The sequence below is a fragment of the Heptranchias perlo genome, chromosome 31 (genome assembly GCF_035084215.1).
Source record: "Heptranchias perlo isolate sHepPer1 chromosome 31, sHepPer1.hap1, whole genome shotgun sequence".
Taxonomy (NCBI): domain Eukaryota; kingdom Metazoa; phylum Chordata; class Chondrichthyes; order Hexanchiformes; family Hexanchidae; genus Heptranchias; species Heptranchias perlo.
The window spans coordinates 33,883,253-33,902,952 of record NC_090355.1 but is presented as its reverse complement, the minus strand read 5'-3'; the positions used below and the strand labels follow the sequence as shown (position 1 = coordinate 33,902,952).

General features: G+C 43.6%; 1 protein-coding gene across 7 annotated transcripts in view; it reads right to left on the bottom strand.

Annotated features, from left to right (window-relative positions):
• The window catches only part of abl1 (c-abl oncogene 1, non-receptor tyrosine kinase), a 149,112-nt gene that overhangs the window by 78,870 nt on the left and 50,542 nt on the right, over positions 1-19,700 (bottom strand). For 2 of the 7 annotated variants that reach the window (XM_067969936.1, XM_067969937.1), the window contains exon 1: positions 4,782-5,247. The exons of the other annotated variants lie outside the window; for them this stretch is intronic. In XM_067969936.1, coding sequence (XP_067826037.1) covers positions 4,782-4,866 — 85 coding nt within the window. In that variant the 5' untranslated portion in view covers positions 4,867-5,247. Of the gene's footprint in view, positions 1-4,781; positions 5,248-19,700 lie in introns of those variants that run through there. 7 annotated transcript variants of the gene reach the window in all.

The following is a 19,700-nucleotide window of genomic DNA, read 5'->3' as shown; positions in this document are numbered from 1 at the left end:
GAGATCGGCCATTCAACCCTCTTAGCTCATCCATCCAGAATGACCCCAAAGTCCCCCCATTGCAGCAACCAATTGTTTCTTAAATGACTCCAGGGTTGTCACCCCTACAACCCTTATCTGGAAGTTGATTCCAAGTGATGATCAATCTACGTATGAAGATCTTTCAGATATCAGTCCTATATTGGTTTGAACCGAAAGCTCATTCGTTCTACTCTCATGATTTAATCTTTTCCATGCCATTCACTATCTTACATACTTCGACAAGATCACCTCTCAGATGCCTCATTTCAAAGTGAAAAGCTTACAGTGTTACACATTAAGTTTCTACCAGCTTCTATAAATATCTGCGATCACTGACTGTATAAACACTATATGAAGGCACCCGTACCTTCAGAAGATGCCCCACATTACATTCTCCTCACAGAAATGGTTTTGATAGTTTCTCCCTATTTACTCTGTTTCCACTGGCAGGAGGGTCAGTAACTAGAGGACACAGATTTAAGATGATTGGCAAAAGAACCAGAGGAGAGACGTGGAGATTTTTTTTTTACGTAGCGAGTTATGATCTGGAATGCACTGCCTGAAAGGGTGGAAGCAGCAGATTCAATAGTAACTTTCAAAAGGGAATTAGGTATATACATGAAAAGGATAAATTTACAGGGTTATAAGGAAAAAGCAGAGGAGTAGGACAAATTGGATAACTCTTTCAAAGAGCCAGCTGAGGCATGATGGGCTGAATGGCCTCCCTCTGTGCTGTGATTCTATGAAATTCTCTGCCACATGGAGCACACCATAAAATATCAAGGACGACATGGTGGCACAGTTCCATGGAATACCAATGTGATGACAGAATGCAAGACTGATTTCCACTGTGCAATCCCTGACTTTAGTCACTGTGAAAGACCTCGAGTGGAGGTTGGGCATCTTCCCCACAGGAAAGGGAAAAAAAAGTCACACTTGAATCACTATATGTATTTTCCACTAGTTTGTGTGCACCGTGCAGTGGAAACTGCCTAGAGCATGTTGCCCAAACACCCTCTCAGCTGCTTTTGGCGAGTGATCTAGAAAGTCCCAAAGAGCAGGAATGAGGACAGCCCGAGTCAGTACCATTTATTTCAAGTTGGGATGTCTCAAAACTGTTTTCGCTAAATTTGTGCATCTCCAAGAAAACAACACCAAAGCACAGCTAACCAGCTTAAACGGGTTGGCCAGATTACAGACTTCTGAGCACTAGCCATTGATACAGGTTTGGCTATGATGGATTAGTTCATTCTGCCACCTGCAGTGACGATATACAGGTCATTAGACATTCAGGTTTCCCATAGCTTCCCGACAGTAACTTTGAATATACTTTTAACTGCTACATCCAGTGGATGAAGAAACTTGGATAGACATCCAGGTACAGCCAGTGCTTATTCAACATTGGACAGCTACATCACTGTCCATATTGTGGGTTTATTGAGTTCAATTATCAAGAGCGATGGCTGAAAAGATGGTCATCCTCTCCTGGTTAGTTGGAACTGCCAAGCCCACTATTTTGGAGCATCAGATTGGTAGCACTCTCACTTCTACGTTAGAAAGTTGAGTGTTCAAACCTTATTTCCAGACTTGAGCACATAATGTAGGCTGACACTTAAGTACAGTACTGAGGTGCCATTCTTAATATCTTTGTTCAGGTTGATGTTAAAAGATTCCATGATACCACCAGAGGAGGAGCTGGGAGTTCTCCCGGGGTCCCAGCCAACATTCCTTCATCAACAAATACTACTAAAAACAGATTGGTTTGCGGAACATGATTGGTGCAGGATTGTTACCGCATTGGCCTACATAACAATCGATGCACTTCAGAAGTAACTCAGCTGCGTGATGTGCTTTGGCACGTTCTATCATTCTTGGCTGCTCCTTCAGCCATGACACCCTTGCCTTCTGGAACTCTTCTAAATCCCTCCACCTTGCGCTCTGGCACTCCCTCTCGCCATCTCCTTCCTAAGAGTCTCTTTTTTTTTGACCAGGCTTTTGTTCCACTCCCTCAACCTTTTCTGTTTTCCTTTTTACCACTTATTTGGTATCAATTGTTTCTTTCCCTGTAAAGACATCTTTCTGTGCAGGAAGAGTCCTACAGTCATTTTTACACAACATGGTAAGGTGCTAAATAAATCTATTTTCATCTACATTGTAGAGAGCATACAGTCAGCCCATAAATGTTGTCACTCAGACTGGAGTTCCATGAAACCGGTGAGGTTCCTCTCAGTAAGAAGGGTCAACTTTTGCCAATGCTGGCTGCTCATCACGCTGTCAGAACCCAACCCAGTTTATTCTCTTAATTAAGGCCATTTTCTCTCTGGATCATGCTGAGCCTGAGGGAGGACATTGAGGGATTGAACTCTTCACCAATCCCACACACTGGACCCATTCACATTGAACTTAACTCTGCAGTAATGCAATTCCAACACTCATCAGGCTCCACACAGGAACTGGACATGCCCCAGTAACGGGCGTGTTATGCACAAAAATACCTTCTAAATCCACTTTTAGAAAAATATTCAGGTAACATGCACTTGCATGTAATGTGCATCTGGGTTTCAGACAATTTCACTACACAAAATGGTGAGCATTATATGCAAGAAAATTAATATATTTTACAACATAGCTTTTCAAACTAAGGTCGCCAAGGAACCCCCAGGATGTCCCCACGGTCATCCGATTTTAGCATTTTTCTCTACTTAACATTATTCCTGTTGCAGCGTGCTAATAAAACACATTTTCTGCCAAATCACCATTTTCCTTCAGACAGCTGACACTTCAAGAAACTGGAACCGAGTTCCTTGAGACTGCGGCGATATATGAAAGGAGTGGGGTCCCCCAGACAGAAAAGTTCGCAAACCACTATTTTATAACTAAGACAGCAGTGGATTCAACTACAAAGAATTGCAAACCAAATGTTCCAGCATGTCAAAGTAAAAATTCAATGCCTCATTTAAGAGAAGTCTCTGAATTAAAAAACGGACCAGTGAAGAATTAGTTGCTGACTTGTGTGTAAATAAGTTTTCTCTCCACGTTTATTCGGTGGTGGATCCAACTGGCTCTGTGCTACATCATTTGTCTGGATGAATGCACAGAGCAGTACATTCTCAACCTTATCAGCAAAATAACCCACCTACCAGCCCACTACAAATACAGATTCAAATCAGCAACTTTCCCTCTGTCTATCCTGAGAAGCAAATTAAATTTACCCTAAGGCGGTCAAATGTCACAAGTGGATGAGTAACATTCATCTGTTAACTTGAGAGCCAGATTAATTCCTTGGTCAGCAGACCTTGCCTTTATTGGTATTTCAGAAATCCAAATCACATTTACAACTCCATGAATTTCATTCATCACCAAATACCGTTGCTCTGTTCAAAATAGATTTTCCATTTGTTATAATAATCAGTAACACTGAGCAAATATATTTATAAAAACTGAAATCTTGCATCTACTACTTAACATGCATGAAGTTACAACAACTTGCATTTATATAGCGCTTTTAACATAGAAAATGCCCCAGGCCACTTAACAGAAGTGTAATTTTTAAAAATGGGACACTTCATAACGTTAAAAGCATGAAAGAGAGAAAGCCAGTCATTATCTGCTGGTTTTCTTAACCTTAGGAAGGAGCCAGGGATTTACAATTAGTTGTCAATCTACAGAGAAACTACTAACCTCTAGCTGGCATCAGAATATGCCCAAGAAGAACAGGTCTTGAACAAATCTCAGGATGTGCCACCTCTGGACTTATGGTCAAGCAATTACGGTCTTAAAGGCATAGGCCAGTTTACATACAGCTCCGACTTTAGCAGCAGAATAATACTGTGTGTTACATGGCATAATACCTCTGATCTTATAAAACAGTGCACCCTCTGAATTACCACGAGTAACCTCAACACCAACTTGCACTTATATAGCGCCTTTAACATAGTAAAATGTCCCAAGGCGCTTCACAGAAGCATCAACAAAATTTGACACTGAGCCACGTAAGGAGATATTAGGACAGGTGGCCAAAAGTTTGGTCAAAGAGGTAGGTTGTAAGGAGCATCTTAAATGAGAAGAGAGAGGTAGAGAGGCAGGAAGGTTAGGGTGGGAATTCCAGAGGTTAGGGCCTAGTCAGCCAATGATGGAGCAATGAAAATTGGGGATGCTCAAGAGGCCAGAACTGGAGGAGCGCAGAGATCTTGGAGGGTTGGAGGGCTGGAGGAGGTCACAGAGATAGCGAGGGGAGAGGCCATGGAGGGAATTGAAAACAAGGATGATGTACAGAAGCAGAGGGCAACGTGCTTCGGGCTACACGTTTTCCCCACCAACTAGCTGACTTCTTTTCTCTCAATTTTTAGTGCACTTTTGAAACTGAACAACTTTTACAGTAAGAAAACTCCCATTTTAGAACTTGAACAATCTACAAGGAAGTACTTGGGACTATAAGATGTGATGTGCAGAAACGGACACCCATTTATTTCTCTTTGGAATAATTCTTCCGTTTGGGGGGGGGGGGTGGGGAAGAAATGGAGAGAAACACGAGTATAAATTTTGCGGCTCCGGCAAGGAGCAAAATGTCTTCCAAAATTCAGCTGTTTACGCCTGTGTCTACGCAAGCTGCTATCTATCTGTCTCTCTCTCTCTCTCCTCGCAAATGCTCAGCCACATGAGAGCAGAGGCCTCGGCAGAGGTTTTTTTTTCCAAGAGCTAAGGAATTTACTTCAGGGCCTCTCTCGACTGCCTACTTTCCTAAGGCACCAAAGCCTTACCTTCCAAGTAGCAGCTGGATGAAGCAGAGAGCGTTTTCCTTGATTTACACCCCACCAGCTTACGGCAAATCTCCAGCATTTTCATTTGTTAAACTTCAATTCGAAGTGATTTCTTCTCTTCCTTCTTAAAAGTCTCCCACGTTTGGTTAAAAGAATTCCAGCTCCAAACCCCCTCAGGATGTCTGCTTCAAATCCAAAAGCAGAGAGTGGGGGGGGGGGGGGGGGGAAGGAAGGAAAGAAAAAAAACTCCAAGCTGATTTAAGAGAAAACTTTCTTTGCAAAACTTAGCGAACACACACCGCACCCATTTTTTGTTTGTTGTTGCAGTAATTCAAACCCAACTTAACTTTTCTTTCGGCGAATTGACTGTTCGAAGCAGTTGAGAGGCTGTGCGAGACATATGAGCCTGCTGCCCCCCACCACCCCCCTCCCCCCACGTCCAGGACTGGGAGACTTGCTTACGTTACACATCCAACAATGAACGCCTTTGAAGCTCTTGCCTGGCTTCCATCGGTGACATCAGCAGACTGGAACCACCCACACAGGCTTAATAAAAGCCAGTCAAAGCTCACTCAAATCACTCTTGCGTTTCTCGTCTGCAGACTCTGGCAAACGTTAGCGCGGGAGGAAGCACATAACATGAAACTTTCAGCTTGTAGTCTTCCACGACCAGATTTCACACTTGGCAAGTAACATTCGTGCCAGGCAACGACCATCTCCAACAAGAGAGTGTCGAACCATCTCCCTTTGACATTCAACGGCATTACCATCGCCGAATCCCCCACCATCAACATCCTGGGGGTCACCATTGACCAGAAACTCAACTGGACCGGCCACATAAATACTGTGGCTACAAGAGCATGATGTGGAGATGCCGGTGATGGACTGGGGTTGACAATTGTAAACAATTTTACAACACCAAGTTATAGTCCAGCAATTTTATTTTAAATTCACAAGCTTTCGGAGGCTTCCTCCTTCGTCAGGTAAATGTTCAGGAGCTCCTCGAAGCCTACGCATTTATACATATAGAACAATACATGGTGTTTACAGACTGCCCCTGCAACTGCCCGTTGCCAAGGCAATCACCGTGTTCAGACAGAGAGGTGTCAAGAGCAGGTCAGAGGCTGGGTATTCTGTGGCGAGGGACTCACCTCCCGACTCCCCAAAGCCTTTCCACCATCTACAAGGCACAAGTCAGGAGTGTGATGGATACTCTCCATTTGCCTGGATGAGTGCAGCTCCAACAACACTATCCAGGAAAAAGCAGCCCGCTTGATTGGCATCCCATCCACCACCCTAAACATTCACTCCCTTCACCACCGGCGCTCCGTGGCTGCAGTGTGCACTGAAGCAACTCGCCAAGGCTTCTTCGACAGCACCTCCCAAACCAGCAACCACTACCACCTAGAAAGACAAGGGCAGCAGGCACATGGGAACAACATCACCTGCACGTTCCCCTCCAAGTCACACACCATCCCGACTTGGAAATATATTGCCATTCCTTCATCGTCGCTGGGTCAAAATCCTGGAACTCCCGACCTAACAGCACTATGGGAGAACCTTCACCACATGGACTGCAGCGGTTCAAGAAGGCGGCTCACCACCACCTTCTCAAGGGCAATTAGGGATGGGCAATAAATGCTGGCCTTGCCAGCAACGCCCACATCCCATGAACGAATTAAAAAAAAACTTTAGATGGTACAAAAATAGGCTAATTACCTCCTCCCCTAATCACCCTCAATTTCAGACGTTCTTTTCTCATTCTTTGAGGCTGAATTTTGTAACATCTACATTAAAGATCTTTCATTTCCACACATCTGTCTTTTTTTACGATTCAATGTTATCTCCACATTTATTATGGAAATTGCCTATGTAAAACTTATCAGGATGTAATTACACCCACCATAGAGCCTCTACAGCACCACCACTGGTGGAAAGCTGTAATTACAGTGTGACAAGTTTACATAGATATTTTCACTGTAAATGTACACATAGGAATTCATAATGGAATATAAAAGTAGGGAGAGAACGTATGATTTTAAAATGGGAACTGATGTACGTCTCCTCGCCCTGGTCCAATCATCCCCTGCCTTCTAACACCGGTTCACCTGAAGCCTGCATTTGGTCTCGACTTCCCACATACAATGCCATGGGAGATCGGCTCCTATATTTAATTTATAAATGGCACAGAACTCCACTTAATACTGTTAGTTCTCTGTGAATGGCAATTACTAGGTGTAAACAGTAATGATATTTTCAAATAAAATGGGTGGCTCGAAACAGTCTACTCTTATTTCAAAGGTGCTTAATTTAAATGCTAAGTGGCACTAGATTCCTACACTCCTGCGTTATTTACATTACTTAATTCAAATTATTGATAATTCAAAAAAAAAACCGCAAAAATAACACTGAATTACCAGTAGACTTCAAGTCACTTGGTATTCCCTCCCTAAACCTCTCCGTCTCTCTCTCTCTCCTCCTTTAAGTCACTCCTTAAATCCTAGCTAACAAAGTTAAGGATAGTATTAGATTAAAAGAAGAGGCTTATAATGTTGCAAAGGAGAGTAGTAAGCCTGAGGATTGGAAGAGTTTTAGAAACCAGCAAGGATGACCAGAAAATTGTTAAAAAGGAAGAAAATAGAATGAGAATAAACTAGCAAGAAATATAAAAACAGATTGTAAGAGCTTCTACATGTAAAAAGGAAGAGAGTAGCAAAAGTAAACGTTGGTCCCCTAGAGGCCAAGACAGGAAAAATTATAATGGGGAATAAGGAAATGGCAGAGATGTTAAACAAATATTTTGTATCTGTCTTCACAGTAGAAGACACAAAAAGCATACCAAAAACAGTAGGGAACCAAGGGGCTAACGAGAGTGAGGAACTTAAAGCAATTAATATCAGTAGAGAAAATGTACTGGAGAAACTAATGGGACTAAAAGCCAACAAATCCCCTGGACCTGATGGCTTACGTCCTTGAGTTCAAAAAAGAGGTGGTTGCAGAGATAGTGGATCCATTGGTTGTGATCTTCCAAAATTCCCTAGATTCTAGAATGGTCCCAGCGAATTGGAAGGTAGCAAATGTAACACCGCTATTCAAGAAAGGAGGGAGAGAGAAAACAGGCAACTACAGGCCAGTGAGCCTGAGATCAGTCGTCGGGAAAATGCTGGAATCCATTATTAAGGAAATGGTAACAGGGCACTTAGAAAATCATAACATGATTAGGCAGAGTCAACATGGCTTTATGGAAGGGAAATCGTGTTTGACAAATTTATTAGAATTCTTTGAGGATGTAACTAGCAGGGTAAATAAAGGGGAACCAATGGATGTCGTATATTTGGATTTCCAAAATGCATTTGATAAGGTGCCACATAAAAGGTTGTTACACAAGATAAGGGCTCATGGGGTTGGGGGGTAATATATTAGCATAGATAGAGGATTGGTTAATGGACAGGAAACAGAGAGTAGGGATAAATGGGTCATTTTCAGGTTGGCAGGCTGTAACTAGTGGGGTGTCGCAAGGATCAGTGCTTGGCCTCAGCTATTTACAATCTAAATAAATGACTTAGATGAAGGGACCGAGTGTAATGTATCCAAGTTTGCTGATGATACAAAGCTAGGTGGGAAAGTAAGCTGTGAGGAGGACACAAGGAGTCTCCAAAGGGATGTAGACAGGTTTAGTGAGTGGGCAAGAAGGCAGATGGAGTATAATGTGGGGAAATGTGAGGTTATTCACTTTGGTAGGAAGAATAGAAAAGCAGAATATTTTTTAAATGGTGAGAAACTATTAAATGTTGGTTTACAGAGAGATCTGGGCGTCCTTGTACGAGAAACACAGAAAGTCAGCATGCAGGTACAGCAAGCAATTAGGAAGGCAAATGGCATGATGGCTTTTATTGCAGAGGGTTGGAGTACAGGAGTAAGGAAGTCTTGCTACAATTGTACAGGGCTTTGGTGAGACCACACCTGGAGTACTGTTTACAGTTTTGGTCTCCTTATCTAAGGAAGGATATACTTGCCTTAGAGGCGGTCCAACAAAGGTTCACTAGATTGATTCCTGGGATGAGAGGGGTGTCCTATGATGAGAGATTGAGTAGAATGGGCCTATATTCTCTGGAGTTTAGAAGATGTGGAGATGCCGGTGATGGACTGGGGTTGACAATTGTAAACAATTTTACAACACCAAGTTATAGTCCAGCAATTTTATTTTAAATTCACAAGCTTTCGGAGGCTACCTCCTTCGTCAGGTGAACGATGTGAAAATGAAATCCTCGAAATGAAATCGCATTTATAATTCACAGAACAATGCTTGGTGAGTACAGACAGTTTTTTCAACTGCCCGTTGCCAAGGCAATCAGTGTGCAGACAGACAGAGTTTAGAAGAATGAGAGATGATCTCATTGAAACATATAAGGTTCTGAGGAGGCCTGACAGGATAGATGCTGAGAGGTTGTTTCCCATCACTGGAGAGTCTAGAACTAGAGGGCATAGTTTCAGGATAAGGGGTCGGCCATTTTTACACAGCGAGTGGTTAGGATCTGGAAAGCAGCGCCTGAGGGGGTGATGAAGTAGATTCAATCATGGCCTTCAAAAGGGAACTGGATAAGTACTTGAAAGGAAAAAAATTGCAGGGCTACAGGGAAAGGATGGGGGAGTGGGACTAGCTGGATTGCTCTTGCATAGAACTAGCGTACTCGATGGGCCGAATGGCCTCCTTCCGTGCTGTAACCTTTCTATGATTCAGTGAATATATGAGATGAGGAGGAATTTCTTCACTCAGAGGGTTTCGAATCTTTGGAATTCTCTACCCCAAAGGGCTGAGTCATTGAGTATGTTCAAGGCTGAGATAGACAGATTTCTGGACTCTAAGGGATACGGGGATCGGGCGGGAAAGTGGAGAAGAGGTCAAAGATCAGCCATGATCTTATTGAATGGCGGAGCAGGCTTGAAGGGCCATATTTTTTTAAAAATTTGATCATGGGATGTGGGCATCGCTGGCGAGGCCAGCATTTATTGCCCATCCCTAATTGCCCTTGAGAAGGTGGTGGTGAGCCCCCTTCTTGAACCGCTGCAGTCCGTGTGGTGAAGGTTCTCCCACAGTGCTGTTAGGAAGGGAGTGCCAGGATTTTGACCCAGCGACGATGAAGGAACGGCAATACATTTCCAAGTCGGGATGGTGTGTGACTTGGAGGGGAACGTGCAGGTGTTGTTCCCATGTGCCTGCTGCCCTTGTCCTTCTAGGTGGTAGAGGTCGCGGGTTTGGGAGGTGCTGTCGAAGAAGCCTTGGCGAGTTGCTACAGTGGATCCTGTGGATGGTACACGCTGCAGCCACTGTACGCCGGTGGTGAAGGGAGTGAATGTTTCGGGTGGTGGATGGGGTGCCAATCAAGCGGGCTGCTTTGTCCTGGATAGTGTCGAGCTTCTTGAGTGTTGTTGGAGCTGCACTCATCCAGGTAAGTGGAGAGTATTCCATCACACCCCTGACTTGTGCCTTGTAGATGGTGGAAAGGGGAGTCAGGAGGTGAGTCACTCGCCGCAGAATACCCAGCCTCTGACCTGCTCTTGTAGCCACAGTATTTATATGGCTGGTCCAGTTAAGTTTTTGTGGTCAATGGTGACCCCCAGGGTGTTGATGGTGGGGGATTCCGTTGAATGTCAAGGGGGGGGGGGGTGGTTAGACGCTCTCTTGTTGGCCTACTCCTGCTCCTATTTCTTCTGTTCTTTTCTCTTTGACCAAGCTTTTGGTCACAGTTTTAATATCTCCTTATGTGCCTCGGTGTCAAACTTTGTTTCATAATCGCTCCAGTGAAGCACCTTAGGTCGTTTTACTATACTGAAGGAGTTATATAATTGCAAGTTGTTGTTGTGTCTAGATAGCAGGTTACTTGACCAACTGTGGCATCGATTCTGTGCTCACCTAATGTCCACACATGCCAGTTGGAGTAGCTGGATTGCAATCAGGATCTGGCCGATTCCTCCCCTTCCCTGAGGCACTGAGGCCAACTGTCTTGCCTTCTACCAGTAACTCAGCACAGACCGATAATTGAACCAAAAACCTTACTGACCTGTGTGGGTCAGTTAGTTGGCCTTAAACTGGGCCATCAGGGCAGCTGCTTTATATTTAGTTTGTGCCTGTAGACATAATTTTTCCTGATCATATGGTTTGGGGTTTGCCAATCACTGAAGTTTCTATTTTCACTGTAGAGCTGTACTCTACTGGATATAAATTACTGTTAACAATCGCTTAACATGCCGCACCAAATTCCCCTCTCCACTAGTTTAATGGAGGTGATAACTTTAAAATAAAACAGTTAACTTTTAAAACAGTGGAGTGGGGATTTGGTGCAAGTGTGTTCAGGCATTCGTACAATAATATGGCCAAGTCATTTCTTTCCTTCAGTATGCTTAAATATTCTAAATACATTTTAAACTGTTTTTCTGTTTCCTTCCCATGATAAGCCACTCACCCCTGTGTTTCTGACCTAGCTTTGGCTGAGTGGCTAGGATAAAGCTGAGAGACCTCAACAGCAGCTGTCAATGAATTTCATGATCAGCCAGCCAGCAGGAAGTGTGACTCAAGCAACTGGAGGTGGCCAATAACAGTGTAGAACACCTCACTCCATCCAGTCACCCAACTAGGAACAGACTAAATTCATCCAAATAAGGCAACTATGATCTAAGTAACAGGAAGCCATGCACTTAAACTTACTGCCTACTTCTTGAAATCCAAGTGTTGTGCTGTTACAGACTAATATTACAGCCCTTCATCCGTCTCTGTACTTCTGCCTAACATTAACAGAGACTACACTGTTGTTGTGTAGCCAAACACCGCAGTCAATCTGTGCAGAGCAAGGTCCCACAAACAGGCAGGGCCTCAGACAATATGGTACTCCCTCAGTACTGCATTGAAGCATCAGCCTGGATTATCTGCTCAAATCCTGGAGTGGGGCTCGAATTTATAATCTTTTGACTCGGAGGCAAATGTGCTACCACTGAGCCAAACTGACACTTATATCAGCTTAACAGCGATAATGCCTCCACAATGGTTTTTATGATGATGTCGTGAAATTAGGAAGCTCATTTTGAACACCTCTCCTGTGCTGCTCGATCAGGTTTAAAAAAACACAAGTAGAAATAAGTTAACTACTTACAATATATCCCCAAAAGACTGACTGGCGGATTGGCTAGATGGTATCTTGGTGTGTGGAGGATGTTTCTATTCGATGAATGAAGATGGCCTTACAACTTGGTCATTCAATAGCCTCCACATGCTATGGAAGACTGCCTCAGTCGCCCTCTTGGTTTAGACAAGATACCTGGGTGGAAAAAAGCTGTCAACCGGCAGGCTCTCCTTGGCTGACCAGTCTCCTATTTCTGATCTCTCCAGCACGTGGCACTTGAAATAATCCTGAGATTGGTACCTTAGAGGTCCTGCTTTTTAATTTATTTCCTAACTCCCTATATTCTGCTTGCAGGACCTTATCCCTTTTGTTTACCGATGTCGTTGGTACCGATATGGACCACGACCTCTGGCTGTTCACCCTCCCCCTTCAGAATGTTCTGCAGCCGCTCCGTGACATCCTTGACTCGAGCACCAGGGAGGCAACATACCATCCTGGAGTCACATCTGCGGCCGCGGAAACGCCTATCTGTTCCCCTTATGATGGAATCCCCTATCACTATTGCTCTCCCATTTTTTTTCCTCCCCTCCTATGCAGCTGATTCACTCGTGGTGCCACGAACTTCGCTTTTAGGAATATAGGAACAGGAGTAGGCCATTCAGCCCCTCATGCCTGCTCCGCCATTTGATAAGATCATGGCTGATCTGTGATCTAACTCCATTTTCCTGCCTTTGGCCCATATCCCTTAATACCTTTGATTGCCAAAAAGCTATCTATCTCACATTTAAATTTAGCAATTGAGCTAGTATCAATTGCCGTTTGCGGAAGAGAGTTCCAAACTTCTACCACCCTTTGTGTGTAGAAATGTTTTCTAATCTCGCTCCTGAAAGGTCTGGCTCTAATTTTTAGACTGTGCCCCCTACTCCTGGAATCCCCAACCAGTGGAAATAGTTTCTCTCTATCCACCCTATCCGTTCCCCTTAATATCTTATAAACTTCGATCAGATCACCCCTTAACCTTCGAAATACCAGAGAATACAACCCCAATTTGTGTAATCTCTCCTCGTAACTTAACCCTTGAAGTCCGGGTATCATTCTAGTAAACCTACGCCGCACTCCCTCCAAAGCCAATATGTCCTTCCGAAGGTGCGGTGCCCATAACTGCTCACAGTACTCCAGGTGCGGTCTAACCAGGGTTTTGTATAGCTGCAGCATAACTTCTGCCCCCTTGTACTCCAGTCCTCTAGATATAAAGGCCAGCATTCCATTAGCCTTATTGATTATTTTCTGCACCTGTTCATGACACTTCAATGATCTACGTACCTGAACCCCTAAGTCTCTTTGGACATCCACTGTTTTTAAACTTTTTACCATTTAGAAAGTACCTTGTTCTATCCTTTTTTGATCCAAAGTGGATGACCTCACATTTGTCTACAATGAATTCCATTTGCCAGTTTTGCCCATTCACCTAATCTATCAATATCGCTTTGTAATTTTATGTTTGCATCTACACTGCTTACAATGCCACCAATCTTTGTGTCATCGGCAAACTTAGATATGAGACTTTCTATGCCTTCATCTAAGTCGTTAATAAATATTGTGAATAATTGAAGCCCCAAGACAGATCCCTGCGGGACTCCACTAGTCACATCCTGCCAATGTGAGTACCTACCCATTATCCCGACTCTCTGTCGCCTTTCGCTCAGCCAACTTCCTAACCAAGTCCGTACTTTACCCTCGATTCCATGGGCTTCTATCTTAGCTAAGTCTCTTATGTGGTACCTTATCAAATGCCTTCTGGAAGTCCATATAAATAACATCCATTGACATTCCCCTGTCCACAACTTTAGTCACCTCTTCAAAAAATTGCTTTTGCTGCATTCCCTGATAAGTCATCTCCCCCAACAATATAAGGAACTGTGAAATTATCCACTTTGATAGGAAGAATAGAAAAACTGAATATTTTTTAAAAGGCGTGATACTAAGAAATATTGGTATTCAGAAAGATTTAGGTGTCCTTGCACAAGAATCACAAAAAATTAACATGCAGACACAGCAAGCAATTTGGAAAGCAAATGGTATGTTAGTCTGTATTGCAAGGGGGTTGGAGTATGAGAGTAAGGATGACTTGCTGCAATTATATAGGGTTCTGGTGAGACCACACTTGGAGTACTGTGCACAGTTTTGGTCTCCTTATCTAAGGAAGGTTGTACTTGCCTTAGAGGCGGTGCAACAAAGGTTCACTAGATTAATTCCTGGGATGAGAAGGTTGTCCTACAAGGGGAGATTGAGTAGAATGGGCCTTTTTTCTCTGGAGTTTGGAAGAATGAGAGGTGATCTCATTGAAACATATAAGATTCTGAGGGGGCTTGACAGGGTAGATGCTGAGAGGCTGTTTCTGCTGTCTGGAGAATCGAGAACCAGGGGTCATGGTCTCAAGAGAAGGGGTCGCCATTTAGGGCCAAGACAAGGAAAGATTTCTTCACTCAGATGTTAGCGAATCTTTGGAATTCTCTACCCCAGAGGGCTGTAGATACTCCGTTGTTAACTGAGATCAATAGATTTTTGGGCACTAAGGGAATCAAGGGATAAGAGGATCGGGCAGGAAAGTAGAGTTGAGGTAGAAGATCAACCATGATCTTATTGAATGGTGGTGCAGGTTTGAGGGGCCGTATGGCCTACTCCTGCTCCTGTTCTTATGTCTCAGTATTAAAGAAAGAAAGAACTTGTATTTATGTAGCTTCTTTCATGACCTCAGGGCACTTTACAGCCAATGAAGTACTTCTGAAGTGCAGTCACTGTTGTAATGTAGGAAACACGGCAGCCAATTTGCACACAGCAAGGTCCTACAAACAGCAATGTGATATTGACCAGATAATCTTTTTTTCTATGTTGGTTGAGGGATAAATATTGGCCAGAACACCGGGGTTAACTCTCCTGCTCTTCTTCGAAATAGTTGCCATGGTATCTTTTACATCCACCCGAGAGGGAAGATGGGGTTTAAGGTCTCATTCGAAAGACCGCACCTCTGGCAGTGCAGCACTCCCTCAGTACTACACTGGAGTGCCAGCCTGGGTTATGTGCTCAAGTCTCTGAAGTGGGACTTGAACCCCTGACCTTCTGACTCAGAGGCGAGAGTGCTGCCCACTGAGCCACAGCTGACACTTCAAGTGAAATCTCATCAAGTAAGAGCACGCAGACTGCCCCAAATAGCAGCTTTGAAATGCTGCGAGAAGTGCTCTTTCCAAGATTTGACAGTCAGGTTGACGTAGACTTACTGGAGGAATCCTTAGCTGAACTGAGGGTTTTCCACCAGCTTCCAACCTTTTGTGTGGATATGACAGTATGAGGAGTACAAGATCTGTAAGGTCCATAGAACACAAGCAACTGGTGAGCTTTACAAAAAGACATTCGGTGGTTTCACACTCAAGGAACGCCACTGATGGCAGACACTTTGTATTCACGTACACTCAATGGCACTCTGTAATATAAAGGGCCTGATAGCATAGAAACCCACATTTTTGCAAATCTTGTAAGCTGCTATCAGGTCTCCCGTTAAAGCTAAGAGTGCAGAGCAGAGTCCCTCTCTTTCAACAACTGGAATTGCAGGTCTCCAGCCTCCTGATTAAGGATGGTGACAGGAGGAAAAGTACATTGGGACTTTCTTGACAACATAAAAGGGTTGTATGTCTCGTCAATGTAAAAGGTTAAAGCTCTTCGGGTACCCACACAATGGAATTGGGTTCTATAGATTCAGACTTACATGGGGGAGGGCAAAATGAAAAACTGTGCCATTCTGCTTTAGACGGAATTTTGTGACCACTTAAGGGATGAATTTTGGATGAGGAATATTCTGTTGCCAAGTTAAATAGGGCTGCTCTACTACCAATGTCTGGAGTTCGCTAACTGTCTTGACAAAAACCAGAACTACAAAGTGTAGCCAGCCGTGTAAGAAACTTTAGCACTTCAAAGAGAGGCAGACATCGGTTTAAGTATCAAATTCAGGTGAGGAGGAGGAGAACGCACTGGGTCCGATTTCCAAACTCCTTTCATGAATCTGGAAATATGGGGTGAGCCCCAAAGGAACCTTTCTGCAAAGACTCATGGAAGACAGTGACAGCTGCAACACAGGCCCAAACAAAATAGAAGCGATCTCCCAAGACACTGTATTCAGTGTTCTTGGACGCACGCTAATCAAACTTCTCACCATTTGATGTTATGGAATTTATTGGAAGAATTTCCAGAAATCATCTATGTTTCTGCCTTAAGGGACCTTAAGTATTCCTTTAAAAATTTATTAAAATGTAGACACGAAAGCACTGCCTTTGAAGTAGGATGGCACAAAATGGAATCAATTGTCAAGAACACTGATTGTGGAATAAAATGCAAGCAAACCATATCATCAGTGCAATCACCAACCCCCACCCACCCCACCACTGCATAATTCATCAAACAGTCTGCAGCTTTGGAGTTTGCTGCCCAAACGTACAACTCCAATGCACACAACAAATCAGTTCAACGTTACTGAGATTGGCACTTACCTCCCAGCATTCTGCGTATGATGTGACCAACAAAGAATAACAGCTATTTCAGGTTGCAGTGAGTGTACAAATGAGGTTCATACAGGGGGCGGGGGGACACCATTCAGCGGACATCATCAGGCAGCTATTGTTTACGGTACATCACTGCTGTGACACTGAAACGCCACCGTATAAATCATGCAAGGAAGGCATTCAGCCGGGTGGATTGAGACATCCAATTCCCTGCGCTCGAGATTTGTCTTCATAAATGTATTCAGGAGCTGAGTTGGACGGCACATCTCACATCCTGCACTGGCAACCGGAATTCCCAAATGCTTCCCACCTCCTCTTTGCCCTGACCACCAACAAAAGTAAAAAGGAAGAACTCAGATATCCATTTATTTATGAAGGGCAGGCTAGCCTAGGGGTGGGAGAGACGAAGACATGGGAAAACTCAAAATTTTGCAGCATGCAATATGTATAGATGCGTGACCAAACCCACTCACTATCATCTTTCAAGCCATCAAGGATTTTGGCCAGCTCTCGCATTATAAGCTCAACTGTTCCAAATTCACCCTTGCACAAGACATCCCTGTGCAACTTGTGAGAACCTTACCCCTCTCTGTGGTCAGAGACAAGCTTCAGATACCTAGATTAACGGCAACTCGGCCCAATACAAAAGGGATTTCCCCCCCCCTCAGTGGAGATCTCCGTGGACCAGTCAGCCATATCCCTCATCCAGCACAACAGGCAGCCCAGGTGCATTTGCTGTGAGCAGACTGAAAACTAGGTTTGAGAAAAGGATCACCAAGCTCCTCAATAAGCAAGGATCAATAAGTAGCTTGCAGACAAAGTCCACTTCTTATAACTGGACCAGTTCCAGTACCTCTAAATCAAGGACTTCCTCAAAGATCCAGGGAACTTCACAAGCTGCAAACACTAATCCCCCTCCCCCTTAGAACTACACCTGCTCAACCTCAGAGACATTAATAAACATATCTCACTGTGCTACCTTCCATATTAGTAGGCTCTGCAGCAAGTCCCCAAATCCAGCAGGCCATAAAGGCTTTGACGGCTGGCCTTATCACTAAGGACTGAGAACCCCTTGCAATACATTGGTGAACTGAACTTTGGCTGCCAGTGGCAAGAAAGCACCTGCCTCCTCAAAATATGAATAAAGCACAAGAATAAGGCATATACCAGTCAGTGTGAATGATGTTTGGGCTCGGACTAAGGCTGAAAAAGCAGCAAGTCTGCATCCCATTCTTGGAAACTTATGCAAGAGTGCCTTATAAACATTGCAGTACAACTCTTAAAGAGGACCGGGCGAATGAATGGAAGCACACCCCAACCCACTTCTGGAGGCATAGAACTGCAGCCCAACTCAACCTCAGCCCCAGATAAGATAGGCTATTCTGATTACCTGTACCCAACTCTCTGTCATCCCTGTGACCAACATCGTACACTTGGAAAGGAAAAATTTGCAAGGCTATGGGAAAAGAGTGGGGGAAATCGGACTAATTGGATAGCTCTTTCATAAAGCCGGTACAGAAATGATGGTCTGAATGGTCTCCTTCTGTGCAGTAAGATCTTACAATCAACAAAATACCTTAATTTTGAAGCACGTAATACCATTACAATACCATTAGATTATCTCATGTGGCTCAGTTCCAAACAATTTTTAAAAAGTTCTTGCTCATTGTATATCCCACTCTATAGCACAAGAGTACACTGCCCAGGCCTTTTACTCGCTTCAGCCCTTGGCCATATTGATGGCACTTGAGTGGAGCGGGAAGAACCCTCAGGAAGGATATATTGGCCTTGGGAAGGGTACAGCACAGATTCATCAGAATGATACCGGGGCTTAAAGGGTTAAATGAGGACAGGGTGCATAAACCTGGCTTGTATTCACTTGAATTTGGAAGGTTGGGGGGGGATTTAATTGAGATGTTTTGAAGTGATAAAGGGATTCGACAGGGTAGATACAGAGAAACAATCGAGATGTTCATGTGCTATGATCCAATCAATCAGCAGCCCACGGTCCTATTCATTCCCTTATTGTTGGGTAGGTCACAAGTCAGATAAATGCAACAAAGATCCCATTCCCAGCAATTCAATGCGTTCTCCGGTAATATTTTAGAAATTAAAATCGTGTGTTGCCGCTTTAAAACAGAAATATTTATTGAAATACAGCTGTGTGGACGCAGTGCAGAGCCACTGAGTAGTGTGACCCGGGTTTAATTCTTGACATTTCAGCTCGTGTTCCTGTGAAGAGGCACCGAGCAAAGGTCAGGTGATTCCCACTGGGAGAGAAAGGGGGGGGGAAAAAAATCAATTGGGAGATTCACCGGGGACTATTTTTACAGACCCTTGACCTGCATTGTCGGAAGTCTGGAAACAGGTCACACCGTTGGCTGCAGCTGATGCATGACTGGATAATGAAAGAATAATCGTTTTGAATGTAATTTTTATTCCCCTTGATAAATTGCACAAGGTTATAAACTAGCTTGCTGGATGGAGAATAGTTTCCGTCTCTGTATCCAATCAGTAATAAACTGCTGTGCAATCCTTCTCTGCCACTACTGCACCATGGCAGAATTAACATGTTGTGAATTCCAAGTAGCATATCACTCTTCTGTGATTCTCATGTCTATCCATGCAACATGAGAGACTATCTGATACCATAATTGGTCATTCCGAATTGCTGAACAAATACACAACAGCCTAACCTTTGAATGCATATATTACATTGGAGCAGAATAAAATCCCAAGTATGATACAGGCAGCTTAGTCAGGAATGATCTCACGTTGCAGAATTAGAAGTTGCAAGGATGTCACAAAATCAGTTTAGCGATGCATTACAATTTTTAAATCACACTGTACTCCCACAGGGTTTTTTTTGTCCTTGCTTCAATCACAATCACGACAGGAAAAAAAATGCAACAAAATTTTCTTTGATTACACAAAGTTACATTCGTGAAAGAAATGTAACAGCTGCTATTATCACAAGTATTCAGGGTCACTGCTTTACCGTAACTGAACAAATCAAATTCTCTTGCACAGAAATCCAGAATATTTCCTGGTGTTTTGAGGATCGCATTCTACAATTCCATTAATCTTGCCATGAAAACGAGTACCCATGTTAATATTTGTTCCAATTCCCTCTGCATGTTTCGTAAAGGGAGTAAGAAGATAATTTGCTGCAAAGCCTGACTGCCACTTCATAAAAGTTCATCAGTGGAGGAATACTCTAGATACAGCTGGACAGTGACTTGGGGTAT